Source organism: Aethina tumida, chromosome 1 (genome assembly GCF_024364675.1).
Source record: "Aethina tumida isolate Nest 87 chromosome 1, icAetTumi1.1, whole genome shotgun sequence".
Classification (NCBI taxonomy): domain Eukaryota; kingdom Metazoa; phylum Arthropoda; class Insecta; order Coleoptera; family Nitidulidae; genus Aethina; species Aethina tumida.
Window position 1 is genome coordinate 14,762,851 of NC_065435.1, and position 25,366 is coordinate 14,788,216.

The following is a 25,366-nucleotide window of genomic DNA, read 5'->3' on the forward strand; positions in this document are numbered from 1 at the left end:
GAAACATTGGAGAGACTGGTAGATTATATGCTTAAAAAATACCAAACAGTGATAAAAGTCAAATTTTATACCACAAAATATAGAAATATTTGATATATTGTTAATTTTTTATGAATATTAATAAAATATTCCATACTTTTTTTCAGACGAAATTGATTTTTTATTAAAAAAAGAAGTAAAAACCTGTGAATATAATGATCATTGTGATTTTGCATTAAATTAGAATTGTTCAGATTTGCAACAGACTTGAGAAAACATTACGTAACATTTGTAACAAATAAGTAAATATCCATACTTTTTTCCATCATTGTGGACATTTTTGATTGCTTCTGAAATATCTAAGAAAATATTTGAATTTGAAAATATACAAAAATTTCTAGAGGCACTTTTTATGTAATATAAGACACATTCTCTCCTTGAAATTTCGACATAATATGTAATTTTGTCAGAAAATTCTCAAGCTTCCCAAAAATTTAATACTTATATTATTTTATCTCCAGCTCCTCCTGAACATATAGCCTCTAAAATTTAAATTTCAAAAATTATTTTTTGCTTATATTTCCGTAATTTTAGTAAATCTATTGTAATAATTAAATTTTATTTACATGTTTTTACGTTTAACATTCATTAAAATAATTTTTACTCAACAAGTAATCACCATTATGATCAATAAATTTTGGTTCTTGGGAGTGAAGAAAAGATTATCCTCAGTTTCAATCACTTCAGAATTAAACAGAACTGAAACTGAAAATCAGTCAAATCATGTCAAAAAATGTTTCAATTAGGAAATAAATAAATATCACAGTTAGGAAGAGCTTAAAAAAGCTCTATAATAATATATTCAATTTAATACAAAAATGTTAAAAAATAATAATAAAATTTATTTAAATAAATCATGAGACTAAAATGTAAATTAGTTTTTCCGACAACAAATTGTTGTAACTTAAAATTAAAACAAAGTAAAACATCTGTACATTTTATATATATATAAAAATGTAACATAATGCACAAAATAAAATAAAATATAAACATGTGCAATTTAAAACATGACACCCGGACTCGACACATACCATATATTACATTTTTTCAAATTACTGTTGTAGATGTTTAGCTATTATTTATTTAAATTGAAATTTTTTCCTATATTAAACACACACGCTGACATTCATAACTTTTGAAGATAAAACTAACAGAGTAGAAAATCAAATGGGAAAGCATATTGTGAACATTTCCAAGGATGAATTTCGGTTTACGTATCTTACTTAATATTAGGTCTTTTAATTTTGTACATTGCACAGTTAATGTAATACACATGTTTTAAGTAAAATGGATTTTGGTGTAGGAAGCATTCAAAACCCGTCGTGTAATTTTAAAACAGTTTCAGTTTGGAAAGGTTTAAATACAAACGTTTTAAGTGCTTATAATTAATGCATTTATCACGAATATAGGTTTTTAATTGAATCGATCTGTCAATTTGAATTAAAAAAAAGCCTCGACATTATTTGTAGTTTTTGAGTTCCCCAAATATGTTACAATATTAATTTTAATTAATGCCAGAACAACATTTATTGACATATTTATTCGAATTGGTGTTGAGTTAAAATTTATTAAATTAATTGATAAAATTATGGTAAATATATTTAATAATGTACATGTGTGTGTGGGATTACTAACTAACTAGTTACTCCGGAACATCTTAGGACTTACCGAAAACTTATTTCGTGCCAAGAATGTGATCTTTGATGGGATGAATGTCAACTAAAGTTAGTAACAATCACGATTGAACCTGTAAACCATTGTACGCGAGCTTCAAATAAACTTAAAGCCCTCTATCTTCAAAGAGTTTCGACGTAATTGTATTTTTAAGTTCTTATTAAGTAAGCAGTTTGAAACATGTTATTTCAAAAAGTGGCAAACTTCATTTATAAGGGTTTTTTATCGATTTTGTACATATTAAAAGAGAATAGAATAGAAAATATGAAATATCTTTTTTTATTTAAATTGAAAGTGAAATAATAAATGTCTATATAAAAGATTTTCTTCTTCCACATGGGAAATACACAAGGAAGTAATATGTTTTAATTTTTTACATAATGGGGACAAATTAAAAATTTATATATTTTCCCTACTAAATAAAGATATCTCAAAGAAAATGGTATTTTTTTCATTCAAATATCTTGAGTACTTTGGGAGCAATTAATTATTTAAATTTTGGGTCTAGAAGTACCTGATTACGTCATCAGTGCTCATTGTACCTTGAGTGTTGTTTCATAAGGTAAAAAGTAATAGTTGTAATGTAACAAGTCGAAATAGTTGGGCTGAAAAATAGGATAATTTTATACATAGGAAACAATGGACATAAGAAGCATTTGCTGTGATTCATTGATTCAAATACAATAAATAAAAAATATTTGCTGTCATTTACTCCAAGTAAATCATAAATCATCGGTTTTAAGAGGCTTCAAACAAGCTCCAAAAATGAATAGGAAGCATTAATGTATAAAAATATGAAATATGAAACTGTAAAACAGTATGTTTATACAATACACCTAAAGAAGGCGCTTTCAGTATGTTCAGTTTACGTTGGAATATACTTTTATAAATTCAATATTTCGTAACATAATATTTCATCTAGTAGAAGAGAAGCACGTACAACATTTTAACTAAACCAATTTTAGACTAAAACTAATCAAATGATATTATTATGCTTGTTATAAGACGCAAACCAATTAAATTCAAGTCTCCATATAACATTTATAATCAGTTACTAACTATATCTTAATTGTGTCATGTCACGCAACTCTTGCGATTATTTAATTCAACATTAAATTTGTTGAAAAAATTCGATTTCGGCAAATATAAATTTGGTGACGTATAATTATAATATTTAATTAAGTTTATTACATTTAGATACGGATAATGACCTACATTTTAATTACGTCACCTGATTAGATGCGTTGTAAATTTTAATGCAGTAGCTATTGTATTTTAAAAGCCCTAAATTTGATTTTTGGTAAACATTCATCGGCAATAATTTTGTCAGTCGATCGCAATCAACGCACTAAATATTCAGCAATTGTAATTCGATTTTATCAAATATTGAAATTAAGCCAAATGATTAATTACGCTTTTATTTCGGCAACATAAATTTTCAATGCGTCAAAGCAAAACACTTGTTTTTGTACGTTAAAGTGGGTTCAGAAAACCTCCATCTTCTTTACAAATTAATACATAAAAACCATCAAATTGTTAATGTTCAACTGCACTCTTTGAAGATGTAAAATCGTCGGATGTGGTTCAGTGAAATCCTCTTACACAAACATTCAATTTTCATAAAGCAAAGACGTTAAGTGACCGAGATGCGCTGTAATTTCACCAACTCACATTCGAGTCTCGAATGTTGGAAGTTCGAGATTTTAATTTGGCGACGTTTATTTTTACGTTTCATTTTATTGTTTCCGTTTGAATGGGAGACTCTCAGGATGATAAAAATGTTTCTTTTTCACGTCGATAACAATGCATTTTTTATTTCCTGAAGTCATTTTTTCTGTCGCTGGATTTTCCTTAAATATTTGTATTTTACGTGCTGAAATTAATTCCGTAAATGTTCAGTTTCAGGAACCAACCCGGAATTTATTTCCTGTGGTACGAATTTGCTTTTAAAACGTTGAAAAAATTATTGACCACATTGGTGATTATTTTGTTGAATGAAAGTTATTTTAGAGAAGGTTAAAAGCGTAAATTACTTTTACCAATATCGGTAAAATTTTATTTGTTGCGTACAAAACAATATGCATGCAAAAGGCAACTTTATAATTATCAAAAGTCCGTCATTAAAGGCTGCAAAAATGAATAAACGTAAACGTCCATATCGCGTTATTCGTTTGAAGTTTTATGTTATCAGCGGTAAAGTTAACTTTTGAACAAAAGTAATTTCGATTTCAAAGGGCGTTAGGTTTTGAGGCCGCAAAAAGTGTGGAACTCAATTAGATAACGAAATAAATTTACATAAACAATCATCGGGTACAATTCGTAAATTTCAAGTAGTGTTGTGGCTGTTCGCAAAGTTTAATCATAAATTATTTACTGGAGGCTAATAACAAATTTGCTCTAAATGTGAATGAATATTTCAACCACAATAGAATTCAAAACCATCATATGGAACTTTATGGAATTGTGTACTGAAGGGAAAATGCTGCACACATAATAACGGCTAAACTTGCTCTTGATAATCCAGACATCGGTTATGAGTTTATTGACAAAATGTAGTTAATTATTTTGCTGTGAACGCGATTAGCAAATTTCTAAGAGGAAAACGCAATAAACGTTCACAAAGACCATAGGTTAATAAAATATTCATTTTCTGTGCTGCAAAGCAATTTTGTGTGACATTTACGATGATACAACAAATGTTTTTAAAATGTTACTTCATGTATATGATTGAGCAAGGATGTTCAAATCAATCAATATCAATCATCAATAATATACTATTATTAAATGGAAATCATTTCAATTGCATGATTGTATATAGGACAAATTTGCTTTTACCTAAAAGCAAAAATCCATAAAAACTTAATGTAAGTAATGTACTATTATAAAATGTTTATGTGTCAAGTTTAAAATAAGAAAATAAATTTTTAATAAGGCTACATCGTAATACAATTTATTATCAACATAAAATAAGCTAACTAAAAAGTTACTGCTTATTTATTTTACAATAGTTTTATGACAATAATTAAAATAATATTTAATTCACATGTAATACCATCGAGGAAAATATTAACAAAAAATAGCTTTTCTTGACAATTCAGTTCTCATTTATAGGTATACTCTTAAGTAAATATTTTATGTATACGTGTTATCTGATATTTATTAACATTGTGTAATTAATCCTGTATAGTAATTGCTTTGTTTTTACGCAGGGTACATTGAATGAAAACCAGAGCAAAGGTTTGCCTTTCATTATTTTCATATTTGCCTTGATTATATTTAAAATATCTGATAGTGAAAAGTATAATAAAGCCATTAAAACCGACGTGGACTCAAATTTCCTGTATGATATTAATAACTGAATATTCATAATAGATTAATTTTAAATTTTCTTTTATGAGCAAAATCTCTAAAATATATAAAATATTTTTATAACATAAACTTGACGTTCATTATGTGGAGATCATTAAAAAACTAACATTAAATTATTATTTTTGAGTTAATAAAAATAAATATAGTATAAATAATTAAAATCTGATGCTAATCCTTTGAATTTAAGACTCAGTGAATAGCAGAGGAAAAATTTGCTTTGACGTATTTTTATGTTAGTGAAATGAATGCCTTTCATATCTATTCAAATTGATGTGGAGTAAATAATAAATAATTAAAATATGTTTTATAAATCTTGCTAAATATTTGCCTTAGTTGTATTCAAAATCCCTAATTTAAAATGTTTGTTAATAAACATTTTTCCGATTTATTAAAATTGGTTTGAAATTACATTGTCTGTTTGATATCAATTGCTGAAAATTCACAGAGGAGACTTTTTAAAATTTTTCTAATGAGAAAAATTTATAAAATTATATTTTATAACACCAATCCGATGTTATTTATGTTATAATTATTCAAAAATTAAAATTGAATTATTTTTTAGGAGTTACTAAGAATAAATATAATATAAATTATTAAAATATATTAATCCTCTGAAATTTAGACTCCAGAACAAATGGTTTACCTTGACGTATTCTCAAAATGTCCGTTAGTGAAGTGTCTTTCAGATTTAATAAAACTGATGTGGAGTAAATAATAAATAATTAAAATATATTTTATATATCTTATACTATTTTCTTGAAATTTAGAATTGATGAAAACCAGAGAAAATGTTTGCCTTGACATATTTTCGTATTCGTCTTGGTTGTATTCAAAATATCTGATTTAGAACGTCTGTTAATGAAAAATCACTCAGATCTATTAAAATTGGTTTGAAGTTACAATGTCTGTTTGATGTTAGTAGTTAAAAATTCACAGAGTAGACATTTTGAAATTTTTTCTAATGAGAAAAAACTATAAAATTATATTTTATAACATCAATCTGATGTTATTTATGTTATAATCATTCAAAAACTAAAATTGAATGATTTTTTACGAGTTACTAAAAATAAATATAATATAAATTATTAAAATACACTAATCTTCTGAAATTTAAACTGACTGAAAACCAGAGCAAATGTTTTACCTCGACGTATTCTCATATTTCCCTCGGTTGTATTCGAAATATGTGATTTAAAATGTCTGTTAATGAAGTGTCTGTCAGATCTAATAAAACTAATGTGGAGTTTATAATAAATAATTAAAATATATTTTATATATCTTACACTAAATCTTTGAAATTTAGAATCAATGAAAATCAGAGAAAATGTTTGCCTTGACGTATTTTCGTATTTGTCTTGGTTGTATTCAAAATATCTGATTTAGAACGTCTGTTAATGAAAAATCACTCAGATCTATTAAAATTGGTTTGAAGTTACAATGTCTGTTTGATGTTAGTAGTTAAAAATTCACAGAGTAGACATTTTGAAATTTTTTCTAATGAGAAAAAACTATAAAATTATATTTTATAACATCAATCTGATGTTATTTATGTTATAATCATTCAAAAACTAAAATTGAATGATTTTTTACGAGTTACTAAAAATAAATATAATATAAATTATTAAAATACACTAATCTTCTGAAATTTAAACTGACTGAAAACCAGAGCAAATGTTTTACCTCGACGTATTCTCATATTTGCCTCGGTTGTATTCGAAATATGTGATTTAAAATGTCTGTTAATGAAGAGTCTGTCAGATCTAATAAAACTAATGTGGAGTTTATAATAAATAATTAAAATATATTTTATATATCTTACACTAAATCTTTGAAATTTAGAATCAATGAAAATCAGAGAAAATGTTTGCCTTGACGTATTTTCGTATTCGTCTTGGTTGTATTCAAAATATCTGATTTAGAACGTCTGTTAATGAAAAATCACTCAGATCTATTAAAATTGGTTTGAAGTTACAATGTCTGTTTGATGTTAGTAGTTAAAAATTCACAGAGTAGACATTTTGAAATTTTTTCTAATGAGAAAAAACTATAAAATTATATTTTATAACATCAATCTGATGTTATTTATGTTATAATCATTCAAAAACTAAAATTGAATGATTTTTTACGAGTTACTAAAAATAAATATAATATAAATTATTAAAATACACTAATCTTCTGAAATTTAAACTGACTGAAAACCAGAGCAAATGTTTTACCTCGACGTATTCTCATATTTGCCTCGGTTGTATTCGAAATATGTGATTTAAAATGTCTGTTAATGAAGTGTCTGTCAGATCTAATAAAACTAATGTGGAGTTTATAATAAATAATTAAAATATATTTTATATATCTGACACCAAATCTTTGAAATTTAGAATCAATGAAAATCAGAGAAAATGTTTGCCTTGACGTATTTTCGTATTTGTCTTGGTTGTATTCAAAATATCTGATTTAGAACGTCTGTTAATGAAAAATCACTCAGATATATTAAAATTGGTTTGAAGTTACAATGTCTGTTTGATGTTAGTAGTTAAAAATTCACAGAGTAGACATTTTGAAATTTTTTCTAATGAGAAAAAACTATAAAATTATATTTTATAACATCAATCTGATGTTATTTATGTTATAATCATTCAAAAACTAAAATTGAATGATTTTTTACGAGTTACTAAAAATAAATATGATATAAATTATTAAAATACACTAATCTTCTGAAATTTAGACTCACTGAAAACCAGAGCAAATGTTTTACCTTAACGTATTCTCATATTTCCCTCGGTTCTATTCGAAATATGTGATTTAAAATGTCTGTTAATGAAGTGTCTGTCAAATCTAATAAAACTAATGTGGAGTTTATAATAAATAATTAAAATATATTTTATATATCTTACACTAAATCTTTGAAATTTAGAATCAATGAAAATCAGAGAAAATGTTTGCCTTGACGTATTTTCGTATTTGTCTTGGTTGTATTCAAAATATCTGATTTAGAACGTCTGTTAATGAAAAATCACTCAGATCTATTAAAATTGGTTTGAAGTTACAATGTCTGTTTGATGTTAGTAGTTAAAAATTCACAGAGTAGACATTTTGAAATTTTTTCTAATGAGAAAAAACTATAAAATTATATTTTATAACATCAATCTGATGTTATTTATGTTATAATCATTCAAAAACTAAAATTGAATGATTTTTTACGAGTTACTAAAAATAAATATGATATAAATTATTAAAATACACTAATCTTCTGAAATTTAGACTCACTGAAAACCAGAGCAAATGTTTTACCTTAACGTATTCTCATATTTCCCTCGGTTCTATTCGAAATATGTGATTTAAAATGTCTGTTAATGAAGTGTCTGTCAAATCTAATAAAACTAATGTGGAGTTTATAATAAATAATTAAAATATATTTTATATATCTTACACTAAATCTTTGAAATTTAGAATCAATGAAAATCAGAGAAAATGTTTGCCTTGACGTATTTTCGTATTTGTCTTGGTTGTATTCAAAATATCTGATTTAGAACGTCTGTTAATGAAAAATCACTCAGATCTATTAAAATTGGTTTGAAGTTACAATGTCTGTTTGATGTTAGTAGTTAAAAATTCACAGAGTAGACATTTTGAAATTTTTTCTATTGAGAAAAAACTATAAAATTATATTTTATAACATCAATCTGATGTTATTTATGTTATAATCATTCAAAAACTAAAATTGAATGATTTTTTACGAGTTACTAAAAATAAATATGATATAAATTATTAAAATACACTAATCTTCTGAAATTTAGACTCACTGAAAACCAGAGCAAATGTTTTACCTTAACGTATTCTCATATTTCCCTCGGTTCTATTCGAAATATGTGATTTAAAATGTCTGTTAATGAAGTGTCTGTCAAATCTAATAAAACTAATGTGGAGTTTATAATAAATAATTAAAATATATTTTATATATCTTACACTAAATCTTTGAAATTTAGAATCAATGAAAATCAGAGAAAATGTTTGCCTTGACGTATTTTCGTATTTGTCTTGGTTGTATTCAAAATATCTGATTTAGAACGTCTGTTAATGAAAAATCACTCAGATCTATTAAAATTGGTTTGAAGTTACAATGTCTGTTTGATGTTAGTAGTTAAAAATTAACAGAGTAGACATTTTGAAATTTTTTCTAATGAGAAAAGTCTATAAAATTATATTTTATAACATCAATCTGATATTTTTTATGTTATCATCATTCAAAAACTAAAATTGAATTATTTTTTTTAAAGTTACTAAAAATAAACATATAATATAAATTATTAAAATATACTAATCTTATGAAATTTAGAATCAATAAAAACCAGAGCAAATGTTTTCCTTGACGTATTCTCATATTTGCCCTGGTTGTATTCAAAATATCTGATTTAAAATGTCTGTTAGTGAAATGTCTTTCATTTTTTTTATTCAACAAAATCTGATACTAATCTTCTGAAATTTAGAATCCACTCAAAAGCTTGTCTTGACGTAGTTTCATATTTGCTTTGTTTGTATTCAAAATATCTTATTTAAAATGTCTCTTGGAATTGATCTGGGGTTACATGATCTGCCTTAAATTTATAGATGAATCACAATGTCACAATGAGGAATTGAGAAAAAAATTATAGAATATTTTTATAATAACATTTTAGAGTTTATAAGAATTAGTATAACATAATGAATAAAAATATATTTAATAAAATCTGATACTGATACTAGTCATTTATTAATTCACATTTTAGTGTCGTTTTTCTTTACGATGCAAAAATGAATGTCAATATATGATTTTAAGAAGTTAATAAGCAATGAAAATTAAAGGACTCCGACTCCCTTTTATGTTTAACTAACCGAGGAAATATTGTAACGAGCGTCAAATTTCCCGACATTCGGATTGAAATAGCCATGGAAAGGGTCTTTCGAATGAATGCGGACTATTAATAAATCTATTTGTTAGTCACCGTATATTCAAACTGGGTAATGAAACGCCATGGAATGTTCATTATTAAATTAAAACTATTCCAAAACTCGACCAAAATACTAATGATTACGTTAATTATTAATTTTCCGGACTTGTGTATCAGCCACTTTTAACACTTTGTTCTATTTACTTTCAGCTGCGTTCCTTAACTAACCTTGTTAGGTAGACCTTAATACTTTCGTGTGCAGGTGCATTTGTAACTGATGTGGCTCGCTGGCCACGAACGAAATGACCTCTTTTACGTTTTTCTTTGTTGTGCATTTTCTAGTTGAGCTGCAATTTACTTAATAACCTTATTAAATTACTTTTTAAATGAATAGGTTACAATGGTGATAATGAACTTTTATTTCACAATTTTATTTATTTAAATCAATATTATGATTTTATCAAAACGCTACTACTGAAAGACATTAACTAACCTACGCCAAATAATTGATAATATTCATTCATTATAATAATAATATGGGTTTTGTCATCAAATATCAATATAAAAAGTGAAGTAAATGGAGCAATGAGCACAGTTCGAGTGAGGTTTTGCACTATGAACACTAGACTGTTTCAAAAAAATCGACAAATTTTTTTTTTTCTTATTTATATCGAAAATCTTGTTGGAAATTGTAAAAAAAATACTGTGAAAGTTACAGCTCTTAATATTAATATTAAAATGTGCCGCATCGTAAATTTTAATTTCCCGATTAAATAACACGGGGACGATGTTTTTAACTCTCGTTAGAGATAATATTTCAAAATGATCAAAAACATTTTTGTAGAAAATTTAACGCTCTACAAAAAATGTCTCTTACAGTTTTTTGATATATTCATTTTTTCAAAAGTTATTTAATATTAAGTTGGATTGATTTAAAATTTTGACATTTTTCTCATTTTCTGACGCAACCATCAACTTTATGGGGAAAATTTTATATGACATTTTTTGTAGAGAATTCTATTTCCTATAATTTATCTTCGAAAAAGTTTTTGATATTTTTTACAGATCATAAGTTATCTGCAGAAAACAAAAAAATAATTAAATAAATGTTATTTTACTGCTTAAAATTAAGCATTTATTTAAATAAATAGATTTTTACTAAAAAATTGATTGTTTATTATAATCAAAATAGTATATATCGTTACACTAACAGACTTTTACTACAATTTGGCAATTTTTTTCTGTATTCACTTATAACTAGCAATAAGTGTTTCACGAAAAATGAAGAGCAGTTACAATACTTATTGCTAGTTATAAGTGAAAACAGAAAAAAAAATTATTAAATTTACGATGCTTAATATTAATATTAAGAGCTGTAACTTTCACAGTATTTTTTTTACCATTTCCAACAAGATTTTCGATATAAATAAGAAAAAAAAAAATTGTTGATTTTTTTGAAACAGTCTAATGAACACCCTGTATAATTTTCAGCTGCTGAAACATTAAAACGATATTACATATGATATTTTACGATAATGTAATTTTTATAGCACTAACACGTCGTACAAAGCAGTATTAAATCAATAGTGGAGGCAAAAAAATTGCTCTTTTTAAAAAGAGATGATAAATATTACACGTTATAAGATGTAACATTGTATGTGTATTACATATTATATGGGTTGACAAGTAACTTTGAAATAAGTTCTTTCTGTTTCTGCGAGGCAAATAAAATAAATAATATTTATACTAAAGTTGGACTGCTGCAGTAAATTTCTTTTTTGTAATTTCGTGTTTTCTAATAAACTGAACACAATTTAATATAATGTAACAAATATATAATCTAGGAAACTAGCCCAACATCAAAACATCAATTCAAATCGTTGGCCAGAAGCTAAATGATTCTCTAAACTCTCTTTAACCGTCGTTATTTCGACCTAGAGTTTCTATTACTTTATTCACCGGAATATATTATGGAAAACTTTTATTGGGACTTCCCGCTACGGTAAATTCTCACTTGACACACTTACGAACAGTCAAACGTTTTAGTTTTCAAGAACGTTTTATGCAGCAATTCGGTGCACATCTATAAGCAAATTTGTAACTTTAGATAAACTTACAGTGGAATTTAATAACTGAAATCCTTGGTTCGGTTGTGTGTTATTGGAAAAATGCATTATGTTCATCTAGTTGTATTTACTTACCGGGTTTCGTGCTGGCGATGAATATTTTGACCAGTCGGGCAGTGGGCCATTTGGATGTCTTGTGTCCTTGGAGTATTTCCAAAATAGTTTCATCGTTATTTTTCATATTCTATATCTTTGCTTCACTAACGAGTATTATCAATAAAATTAGTCGATTGTCAAGTTTTTAGAGTATATTGATATCTAAATATTGTACAGAATAGAGATATTCTTTTTCTTTATATTTGTTTGCTAAGTATTGCTATTTTTATACATGATAACCTGAAACAATAAAAACATAGACTTAATAAACATAAAACGAAGATGCAGGTTTATAATAAAAATATGTATTTTATCTATTTTTATCCAGACTTGTAATCGCGATAATGTTGTTTCATCATCCATAGATTTGATACTTGCTGTTCCTTCAATCCTTGTTCCCTCTATTGCCAGAAATTATTGTATCTTCCATATTGTATTTTACACTAATTTACAAAGAATTTGCACAAAAAGGAAAGGCAAAGAACAGAAATGTGAATGAAAATTATAAATGTGAATTACACGAAACATATTTTAGTTATTAAAACTACGACATGCGATCTTTTGAAACAGCACATCGTGGTAATAAATATATTTTATTTATAGAGTCACACATGCTGAAATATTTTAACATAATATACATAATATTTCGCGTGCGAAGCTTGGAAAATATATACAGTATGGTGTATAAGTAATGGATACATTAGTTCTCAAAATAATTCAGGATTTTCATGTAAAATTCTGACCTAGTTGATTTTAATTTCCAAATTTCTCTAATTTAAAAAAAAAACCTATGAAAATGGTGGAGTATTTTTACAGGATAACTAAGTCAGTCAATAATTTCACATTATTTTCTTTATCTCTTCTTATTTAATGTTTAGTCAGCAAGTTTTAAGTAACAAATCACATCTCATAACTCCCAACTTTGAAACTCCATGGCTTTTTTCCCTTTTCATAACTTCTCAGTTTAGCTTTAAAGTAAGGTGAGTGGTTTTAACTGATAAATTTCATTTAGATTAGTCCCAATTCTCCTTTTTTAATTCCTATTTTATTTATTTTATAGGTAAAATTAATTAAGAAATAATTAACTTATTGTTATAGAATTAAAAACCATTTCATATCTCGTCTAATAAGTACCCCCAATCCATTAAATGGCTGTTACTCCGTGAAAATTGAAGAGGTATAAAGTTTTACTTTAAATATAAGTATTCATATTATATCACGTATCCAATTTTGTAAATAAAAATCGATGTGTTTCAGAATTTTATCCAACGTACTCAAATTTCACAGAAAGCACACTCATTCACTTTATCTGATGAATCTAAAAATATCAAGTAAATTACGATTTATTAAGGTGTGTAATTAAAAATATCGAGTGGCAGTTTTTTTAAATAAATTTTCACTTCACTGTGAGAGCAAATGAGCTTGATGTGATTAATTAATATCGCAATTTAGTGGTAATTTGAAATTATACACCGTCCCAAAATGGAACCGTTTTTAATTAGACGTTAAAATTGTCTATAAGGGTAATGTTCGTACGTCACACTACAGTGGTGAACTTTTTTTAAAATTTCACATTTTTTGTCACTTAATTATTTAATTAATTTTATAATAGTATATTTTTTACAATAAATTATTTATTAGCTTTAGATTATAATGAAAATTTGAAAAATATATATAAAAACATCTTTTCAAAAGGAAAAAACGAATTTCTTCTATAAAATATAATATTTATTATGTCGCATTTAACTAATCTTATAAGAGACTTCAGTTCTTACACTCTACTGTCAATTAATGCAAACTCACAGTCTTGTACCTGGAAGATTTCAGTGCGTGGTATCTAGTATCCATTAATGCAATTAAACCTATTCCAGGTTGTCCAGTGCATAACATTCTCTTCCCTATGTTTACAGCAGAACATTTTAGGCCCTCGGACATCTTACATCAGTACTGTCGCCTCTAAATGTGTTAAATTTGCCTTCATCACTACTAACCACACTGGTCCATTGTTGAGGCATCCATTAATCCGGGTCTAATGGTCGTAAATGACAATGAACAGTCTCCAACCGTTATGAATTCGTGATTTATTTGAATCACAGTTTTTTTTATCTTTTTGAATTGTACGATTAATTAATCTGTCTGTGGGTCATGTAGTTTTTCTTGGCTACTAGTGTAGAGGTCTCGTTTGATTTTTCACCGTCCCACGTGGTATTGGTAATAATTTTGAAATATTTGTTTCTTTTCAGTTTTAAACATAGTTTATTTTTCGAAATGATTAAATAATAATTAGGCAATTTTGTCAACATTAGAGGTTCAATGGCAAAGAATTTTAGATAAATAATATTGATTCAATTAAGTAACGTTTTCATACGTTTGAAGAAACTTTGTGTATTTAAAATTCCAGTTATAATATAATAATACGTAGACTTGAATCTTCATTTTATTTTCCTTGAATTAAAATGCATCATTGTTATTATTCTACCTTTTATTCTCTATAGTATAAATTAGTGTACATTATAATATATTACTTTATATATTATAAAATGAAATGGATTCTAGAGTAATATAAAATTATAATACAATTCGTTGATTTTACAGAGAGAGATCTTTTTGAATTTTCAGATGATTGAGTGGAAACACTTCAGTCGAGTCTTTTGCCATGCAAAAAGAGAAACGAAAACGTGAATTAAATCAATATTATCCATAAAATTGGCATTGAAAAATTGCCCATATTACGTTTATGATATATTAAGTCAATCCGTAAGTTATTACCATAAATTACAATTATAAATACCCAAGCTTCAAAGCACCGTTTATGTGAATGTAACTGGAAATTAATTAAGTTTATTTAAGCTAGTGCTTAATTAATATTCGTCAAGTGTTCTGGTGCGGTCCCAGTTTTCACTTTCACCGAAGTAGAAAAAGAAGAATTTCAATAAATTATTTACCGTGGACATTATTTTTACAACCTTGGGGGATTAAACCCGATTGATACCTTCGGTTCGGCCACAATTTAGTCACGTTGACAAAATTGGACGATTCAACGAGTTTCCAGTTTGGTCGGGTACGTCCGGATTATGGTATGTTTAAAAGATTTGCCCTTTTTTCCTATTATTCGGGGTGACAAAAAAAAGGTCGTAAGGGTAGGCGTTCGGATGCATTTCGCATTTAATAAATGTTCCTGGATTAATCTGATATTTTCATGTATAAATTAGAAGGAGGGTGAGGACTACTGTCGAATATTCAGCCATCTTTTATAATGCTAATGTGGTTTATATGGATTATGTCAGAATTAAATTAAATTTATTAATAAACTTTCAATATTTATAGTAAAAGTTTGTTTTCATATTTTCTAATTTTAAGAATAAAAAGCATAGAAAACATATAATAAACAAAGTTCTCTTTATATGATTGTATAGAGAGTTCTTTTAGGAATATTTTGAGTCTTATAATATCCTTATTTTGTGCTGTAACTGAAACTGAATTAAATATAAACTTTATTTTTAGGAATTCTATATTTTCGTTCAATAGTTACTGGTTTGCAAGGTACGTTTACTCTCCTTCTTTCTTTATCTCTGAGATTACCATCTCAATGAGCAAGATCAGAATATTAAATACGTTAAATTTGGGCAGTAAGTAAGGAGTTCGACGTAAGTCCATGTTCCTAATCCACCTCTTATCGAAACAAGTAGGGTTATGTTAAATCCTCTCCATATAAATCTGAGCCTCTTAAAACTGGAAGCTGAAATGCATTTCAATATCTTACACTGGTTTTCAGAAACTGTCTTCCTAAAATATTAACGACGAATTTGTGCAGAAGTGAAATGGAAATGATGCACAATTTTAGTAGTTATTCATGGTTTTTTCGGTAATAAAAGAGTTTACAATTATGTAAAAGTTATGAATTTATTAAAATTAAAACTACTTTAAAACAACAATTAAACTCTGCTGAAAATGTTCGCCTTGTACATTATTCTCAGGCCTTGAGACTTGATTTTTATAAATTTATATATAATAGTATCTTTAAAAATACATATCCTACATTTTCATCAAGGAAATCAGTTTTCTGAAGCTGAAAATGACGGACAAAGATTTATATAGTATATTTAAAAATACATATCCTGTACTTTTATCAAGAAAATCAGTTTTCAGTGGCTGGAAATGATGGACAAGGTGAAAATTTTTACAAAGTTTAATTACTGTTTAAATAATGCCTAGATTGTTGGAAAAACTATTACACAATAGTATGGTTAGGAAGTTGAATAGTTTAAAATGTTCATCCATATTTCTAGTAAATTCTCATGAAAACAGCTTTTATAGACAAATAACTGACTTTTTTAGTGAATTCTCTCAAAATTTGTGGTGTAATTAATTAAGAAATGAATTTTAAGTGAAATGCATTGGTAGTCGTAGAGTATGTTTAAAAGATGTTAGAATTAAATTATGTACTTAAGTTATTGCCAAAAATAAATAGGAAAAACTTTTGTTGGGTAATGAAGTCTGTCATAAACATAGCCAATGTATTATCCTAAACAAGCTTCAAAGAACTAGGATTGTTGTTTATAAAGCGTTTAGTCCAATAATTGCCTAGCTAATGGATTTTCAAGTCCATAAGCAGGATTTTTCCAGTAGCTGTGTATTCGTTTCCAACGTAATTTCAAAACAGTTTTAAGAACATAAAAAGACATTCTTGTTACCAAAGTATCTTGTTAAATATTCAATTACTTAATACGTTGCAGGAACTTCAAAAGACTTTGAACTCATATTTTTGGTGTATTCTTTCGTGGCAAGTAAACTCTCGAATTTACAACAAAAGGCACTGTTTTAATTTTACCCGGAGAAGTTCTGCGTCTGAAAATTACACACAGGGGAGTATGTACCCTTTACATTATTAAAATATTTGTTGTATTCCATTCCGAACGCTCATTGTTTCTTGCACAGTGAGAGGGGCCACAAATTTCACCAGAAACACGTTTCATATAAAAAATCGTGTTGTCGGTGTGATTGAAATTTAATTTACTTTACAGATCTGATAAATGTAATCATATATTTTAATTTAAATTCTTCTCTTTTGGAGGATCAACTATTTAATTAAATACAAATACTGACAATATTAAAGTAAACTCATAATTACGAGCTACACTATGCCATACAAAAGTTGAACCAAAACTAAAACTTATCGATTCACTCTGAGGAATACCTAGAATAACTTAGATGCCGCAAATGTCAAAAATGTCACCGTCGACGTTCGGGAATGCGAAAGTACAGTATGAGATGTGGCAAAAACGTAGTTGAAACTAAGAGGTTGGCCATATTAACCAAAATCAATCTTTTAGCGATCAAAAAAGACTGTACGTGCCCTTAAAAGTGCCGTTTATTTTTTTTATTCAACGTTCGCACGAATTCAGAAATGCACGAGTATAATAGACATTGTTTATTTTATGAATTTGCCTTTTTTGTGGCGAGGCTCAAATTTACATTCAGGTTAAATCAAACATCATTAAAAAATTGCATGGAAAACTATGGCTCAATGGAAATTGCATAGATATGTTTTAATAAAATAAACAAAACTATGAAATATTAATACTATACAAAAAAATGTTTTTGTATAGCATTAAAATTATTGGTATTACAGACAATTTACTTAGTCCCTCCACGTGGGTAAGTAAATAAGTAGAAATAACAAACACCCTCTATAATATTTTGGAAGATTAATAATGGTTTTTCAAAAACCACACTTTTGTTTATGTGTATACCAAGATTGAACTTTTCAACTTTACAATTATTAGTATTACAGACATTTTACTTAGTCACTCTATTGGAGACATTTTTTTAAGTAAATAAGCAGAAATACCAAACAACCTATATAATATTTTGGAATACTAATAATGGTTTTTGAAAAAATACACTTTTGTTAATGTGTATACTAAGAATGAACTTTACAACTTCACAATTATTAGTATTACAGATATTTTACTTGGTCACTCCAAGAGACCTATTTTTTTTTAAATAAATAAGTAGAAATACTAAATATTCTGTATAATATTTTGAATACTAATAATGGTTACTAAAAAAAATACACCTTTATTAACGTGTATACCAAAAATGAACGTTTAAGCTTTACATTTATTGGTATTACAGACATTTTAGTTAGTACTTCCATGTGGGACAATTTTTTGAAATAAATAAACAGAAATACAAAACAGCCTATATAATATTTTGGAATATTAATAATGGTTTTTGAAAAACCACACTTTTGTTAATATGTACACGAAGAATGAACTTTTCAAATTTACAATTATTAGTATCACAGACATTTTATTTAATCACTCCAAGTGACAATTTTTTGAAGTAATAAATCGGAAATACCAAGCACCCTGTATAATATTTTGTAATACCATTGATGGTTGCCGAAAAGATATACTTTTGTTAATTTATATACCAAGAATGACCTTTTCAAAGGTACAATTACTAATATTACAGACATTTTAATTAGTCACCCCATACAGTTGTAACCAAAATTTCAGATTTATACTTATATGTATATAAAAAGTTCTTATAGTTAAAAACAGTTTCAGTTGATAAAAATGTATGCTAGTGTAATTAGTCGTAAACGTTCAAACACTAATAAACACCCGTATTTGATTTGTAAATCCTATTTAAATATTTGTGTATCTTCGTATATTCATTGCATCCAGTTTTATTTTATTTTAATTGTTACTAATAAAATATTTTTACACAAGTACAATGTTACTTATTATCAAATTTAAAGAGCATAATAATGTAAAACTGAAAGGAAAAGTTGAAACAAACAAATAAATGTACCTTTTTCTATATTCTTTTTTATTAATTTCGTTTAATAATATTTTAATATTTAAAAAATGAATGATTTAGAAAAATCAAAAACAATATATTTTCCCAAAAAGTTGGTATAAATATAAATATAAATTAATGACAATTAATAAAGATAATGAAATTACATTGAAAAATAATTAAGGTATGTAAAATTTCATATGATGTAACAAGTAAAATTTTAATTTTTATTAAACAAAAAAGATATATTAATTGTAAAAAATAAATTACAAATACAAATAATTTTATTTAAATATTTTTATATAAAGAATTTACAAAAACTGTTTTATAAGCATATTTCATTTGAAACAAATTCGTAATAAACAATTAATAACATTGTAAATAAATCAAAAATTGCTAGCTTTATTAAAAATTTCAACGGAAACAATTAAATCTATACAAATTAACAAATAACAGTGGAAACGTATTTGTATTTTAATTCTCGTAGAGCTTATGGATTTTGTTTGATTCGTTTTTTTTTTGTTTGCAACAAATTGGTGACACCAAATTCAAATTTTCAATTTTATATCTGCAGCCGTACATTCCACGGTAAAACCATCAATAAAATTCAATTAACCAAAACACATCCGAATTGGAATTTTAATATCCGTAGTTGATTTTCTTGCACATCAGAAAGAACATTACACGACGTCGACGCATTTTATGATGTGGCAAAACAAATGTTTCGACCTGACTGGATTAAAAGCAGAAATATTTTTAAATTAAATTGAACAAAATTGTATACCTTGAAAATCAAAATGAGTGAATAACGCCGGAACATTTGCAAAATTAAATTCGGCCCCTATTGTTTTCTAGATTTCGTTATTTCGGCAAAACAATTTACGAAGACTTGTTCGGTCGAGCCTGTTGATAATGGGATTTAAAATTTTATATTGATGGCAACGTTTTAGAGATAATGACTTAGTCACGGGATACTTTTAAATTGCTGTTGGAAGGAAATTGTCGTGTGATCTTTTTTGGATTCCAAACCTCCAATATTTCGAGCTTTTTATTGATTTGATTAAGGGAATTTATTTCGTTTAATACCCGTGATATTCGGAAGTTTCCGGTTAGAAAAGCCCTCCTTATCTTGTTGATGTTCAAAATAATTCTTAGGTAAATTTTTGAGCCCACACTGTTCAAATAAAATTGTTTTATAACGAAATTACTGAAGTTTCAAAGAATGTAATGTGCTTGACGGAAGATCGATGAATAAAAGGAAGCCGTAATAAGAACCTTTAGACACAGGTGACTGCTGGAAGATAACACTCCGTTGTTAAATTTATTATAGGTAATGTTTAATCCCTTTGTTCTTGTTTGGAACTTATTATTAACTGAGAGTTTCACACCAGTATTTATTAGTTTATTACTCAAAGAGCAACTGCGTCATCAGCAACAACTAATTTATAAAACTTTCACCATACATATACGTATTGTTCTTATGGTAATAAAGTGAAATTATTTTTGTGCTGATGTTTAAAGAGTTTGGGAGTTAATGAAAAAATAACGTATGACGTGTAAAAAGGTATTCCATCTGTTTGTACGGAAACTTTAAATACGTAAAATATCTCACATTTCTATTAAAACTGAGCCATTTGAATGTGCAGCTAAAATGCCACTGTTTGCTTTACATGTGGTTAAAATTAGTTCAAACAAACGTGGAATGTATTTTGGAGTCGGGAATTATAATACTAAATAATAACGTTTTAGTTAACTAATAATTAGTATACATTTGTGAGTTACCATTATGTGAAATATAAACTACACTTTACATTATTAAATAGTATGAAAAAATTTGTAGATTTTTCCACAATTTACAAAAAATAAAATATTAATTTATACAATTATTTTTTATAAAGAAAAGTGTTTCTAAAATTTTAGTTAATCTCTAATAATGAATTAAATTTAAATAAATGTTTTTTCTAAGGTTTCAAATGAAGAAAATACAGCCCCTCAAATTTCAATTTCAAAAATTGTTTTTTTCTCATATTTCGGTAATCTCTGGTCCAATCATGTTTGAATTTGGTTTGTGTTATCTTAAAATCCATGCCTACAATTCAATGTAATAAACTTTTACCATATTGTTACTGTGACCTAGATTCTGTTTTTTTTTCCTTTTTTCCGCCCTAATTTTCTCGCCAATCAATATTTTCTAATTATTATGCTTTTCATATTCCTTGCACAAATTGGAAGAAAAAAGGTACTTCGATTAATATTGATTATCACAGCCCTTTTTAAGATATTTCAGTTTTAAATGTTATACTGAACATTAATACTGAAATATCTTAAAAAGGGCTGTGATAATCAATATTATCTTTTTTCTTCCAGATTGTCCAAAGCATACTTTGAATAGCTTGATAGTTTTAAAAAATATTCAGTGGAGTAGAAAATTGGGCGAGAAAAATAGAACCTTCCAAACTCAACCCCACAGTAACAATATGTAACAACACCAATATTTGTTATATCTTAAAATGTTTATTGATTTTTTAAAAAAGTAACAAAATTTATTAAAAAATAAAAATATAATATAAAACGTTGAAGAAATACATTGAAATTTTATTATCCATTTACTGAAATTTATTTATTTATTGTCAGTATTATAAAGAATGCAATAAAATTAATAAATTATATATGTTTATAAAACTAAAAATTAAATTATATTTTGTTATAAAATATTTCACGTCGCATTATTTTGTTAAAATATCAGAGGCAATATAATTATTAAAATTGACTAAAAGTTTATTTTAGTTAATTGAATTGTTGCCTGCATTATGAAGAATGCAATGAAAATTTTAAATTACAAATAAAATTACAATATCAAGCTTTAAAATTAAATATTTATTATTATGATGTATAATAATCTATATAACAATAAAATACGAATTGATGTTCTGAAAAATTGCATAGAGACAATGAGCTGACTGCAACTGGGTTTTAAAAATCTTTTTCACTGAAAACTTCTATTATTAATCACTAATTGATTGTTAATTTCCTCTGTAAATCAAGTCTCAAATTAAAAAATAAAAACAATTTTCAAAATGGATGCCTATATGAGCGTTTACAAGGTAATAAAGATCAAAGCATGATTGGATAAAATATGTTTAATATAATTGGACCATTATGAACACTGACCGAAAGTACATTAACTATATTAAATCAATTTAGTTCGTACACAAATCCAAGATTTCACACACTGTAATGTGATACAAATGTAATGAACTGAATTTGCACCCCTTTTGTGCAGTCAACAGAACTGTTGTAGTAAATTTCGCTTTGACGCAAACCCTAAAGCTGGTCATTATTGCATTCAATTCATGATAATCAATGTGAGACTAATTCTCGGCTCTTGTGTATGAATGGTTTGTTCTTCGATTAGCGCACGAAGGACAATTAATGAAAAAACTGTTTGAAATTAATCACGATTTTTCTTTGTTTTTTGGAGCACGGTCTGTTATTTCAGTTGTTTGAAAACGATAATATCGTGGCCACAATGCAGGAAACCGTAATCTGTCGGTTCTATGACAAAATCCTCAAACAACAGTGAAGCCTTTTTCTATAAAATAGATCGGACACATAAGCTCTCCGGTGATATGTTAGAACAGCTGTTGAAGTATACATCTGAACGGGAAGATGTATTTACCCAGCACTTTAAAAAATCGTGAGTATCAAAACTAAAAAAAAAACACTCTCCCAGTTTCGAAACTAAAAGGATTACAAACATAAAATCTAACACGTAGGTCAAATAATAAAGTAATAAGTGCCATATTTCAAACAGGTGATGAAATGCCGTTTCAAAATAAAGTGGGGCATCACTTTGACCTGAGGTTTTTAAACGTTTTCCTTTTGCCCTTTTCTTGTTAAACACTTTGTCTAACACACTTTTTTCTTTTGTCAATTATTTTGCCCAGTTACACAACACAACTTGTGTTTCCGTCTGCTGTTTCAGTAGTTTAAATCATCCGGAAGAATAGAAAAAAAGTTTTAAGAATAAAATTATCTTTCATCTTTAACTAACCATAAAATGGTTGACTCACTTAAATGAATAAAACAAGACTTATTCAGTGACGTCTGGAACTCCCTGATAAATATTAATTTACTGTGAAATTCAGCTAATAAATCAATTTTTAGCTAAAAAATATTGAATTAGGCTTTTTAAACCTTAAATTTCAGCATGAAAACGCTGAAACATAACATTGAATAATACAGAAGAAAATGAAACTGATATTGAATAAATTTATTAAAAAATCAAGAAAATAAATAATGAAATTTGATAAGAAATAGAAAAAATCATAAAACAATTTATTTAGTGAAACATTCAATTGAAATCTTAGCAAAAGTCATGAAGATCCTGAAAAATAAAATTATTTTTCATCTTTAACTATCCATAAAATGGTTGACTTACTTAAATGAATAAAACAAGACATCAAGATATTCAGTGATGTATGAAACCCCCTTAAAAATATTAATTTACTGAAAAATTCAGCTAATAAATCAATATTTAGCTGAAAAATATAGATTTAGGATTTTTAAATGAAAATAAACCTTAAATTTCAGCAAAAATAATGAAAACACTGAAATATAAGAAAATATTGGATAATGTTGAATAAATTTATTTAAAAATCAAGAAAATAAACGCTGTTAACAATTAAATTTGATAAGAAATGGAAAAAATCATAAAAAAAATTATTTAGTGAAAAATTCAGTTGAAATATTAACAAAAGTCATGAAGATCCTGAAAAATAAAATTATTTTTCGTCTTTAACTAACCATAAAATGGATGACTTACTTAAATGAATAAAACAAGACATCAAGTTATTCAGTGAGATATGAAACCCCCTGAAAAATATTAATTTACTGAAAAATTCAGCTAATAAATCAATATTTAGCTAAAAAATTTTGATTTAGGATTTTTAAATGATAATATACCTTAAATTTCAGCAAAAATCGTGAAAACGCTGAAACATATGGAAACATTGGATTATACAGAAGAAAAGGAAACTAATATTGAATAAATTTATTAAAAAATAAAGAAAATAAACGCTCTTAATAATTAAATTTGATAAGAAATAGAAAAAATCATAAAAAAAATTATTTAGTGAAAAATTCAGTTGAAATATTAACAAAAGTCATGAAGATCCTGAAAAATAAAATTATTTTTCGTTTTTAACTAACCATAAAATGGATGACTTACTTAAATGAATAAAACAAGACATCAAGTTATTCCCCTGAAAAATATTAATTTACTGAAAAATTCAGCTAATAAATCAATATTTAGCTAAAAAATTTTGATTTAGGATTTTTAAATGATAATATACCTTAAATTTCGGCTAAAAATCATTGGATTATACAGAATAAAAAGAAACTAATATTGAATAAATTTATTAAAAAATCAAAAAAATAAACGCTCTTAATAATTAAATTTGATAAGAAATAGATATTAACAAAAGTCATGAAGATCCTGAAAAATAGGGAACAATATATAAAAATAGACAAAAACGTACAAATTCCAGCTAATATTGAAGATATTTTTTCAAAAATCAAAATACAAAACATTTCACAAGGTTTTTATTTTTACCACTTGTCACATTAATTTAATTAACCTAACAAGCTGTTACTTGAGTCGACACTTTTCCTTTCGGTGTGTGTCCTCGACATAATTTCATAGAAAATTTAATAATTTTTAACGGAACAAATATCGAACAAGTTAAGTTAATATGAAAAATAAATAAAACTTATGAAGCACAAAAGTTTTTATCCCCGATCCGATCTTATAACAAGCAAGCCAAACACAAGAATTAGTTCATCCAATAGAGTTGGTTTTTTATTTAAAGAGGAACGCGTGAAAACTAAATTAAAAGTCCACGCAGGACGTTGAAAAACTCAATTTCCGCTTCTTGCTGTCCCTAATTTTATAAAGACTATTCAATCAACGAAAGTGTCTACAATGCAGTGTTCTGACGCTTTGTTTCGAACAATAAAAATATAATGGACATTATATTCTTCAATTCATGCGTGAGATCCGTAGATTTGTGGGATTAAATTGCTTACACCAGACGAAGATAATAAAAATAATAAAATTTGTAGAATTGCTTCTCGTACTGGATAAAAATAAATAATTTTTCTATAGATAAATTAAAGACTAAACTTACCTCAAGCTCTAGTTATAACTAGATGTCATAGCTTAATTCAAATTATCACAGCTAAGATTTGGCTATTGAAGTATGTCATTTCTTCATTGTGGGAAACCTGGAAAAACAGCAAAATTGTAAGTGACCTTTAAACCTTTAA

The 25,366-nt window shown here is 26.5% G+C and overlaps 1 protein-coding gene across 1 annotated transcript in view; it reads right to left on the minus strand.

Annotated features, from left to right (window-relative positions):
* LOC109604042 (protein qui-1) overlaps positions 1–12,458 on the minus strand; it is a 91,068-nt gene extending 78,610 nt beyond the window's left edge. Inside the window, exon 1 of the mRNA XM_020020607.2 lies at positions 12,209–12,458. Within this exon, the coding sequence (XP_019876166.2) occupies positions 12,209–12,314 (106 nt within the window). The 5' untranslated portion in view covers positions 12,315–12,458. The remainder of the gene's footprint in view (positions 1–12,208) is intronic.
* Positions 12,459–25,366: the final 12,908 nt, after the last annotated feature.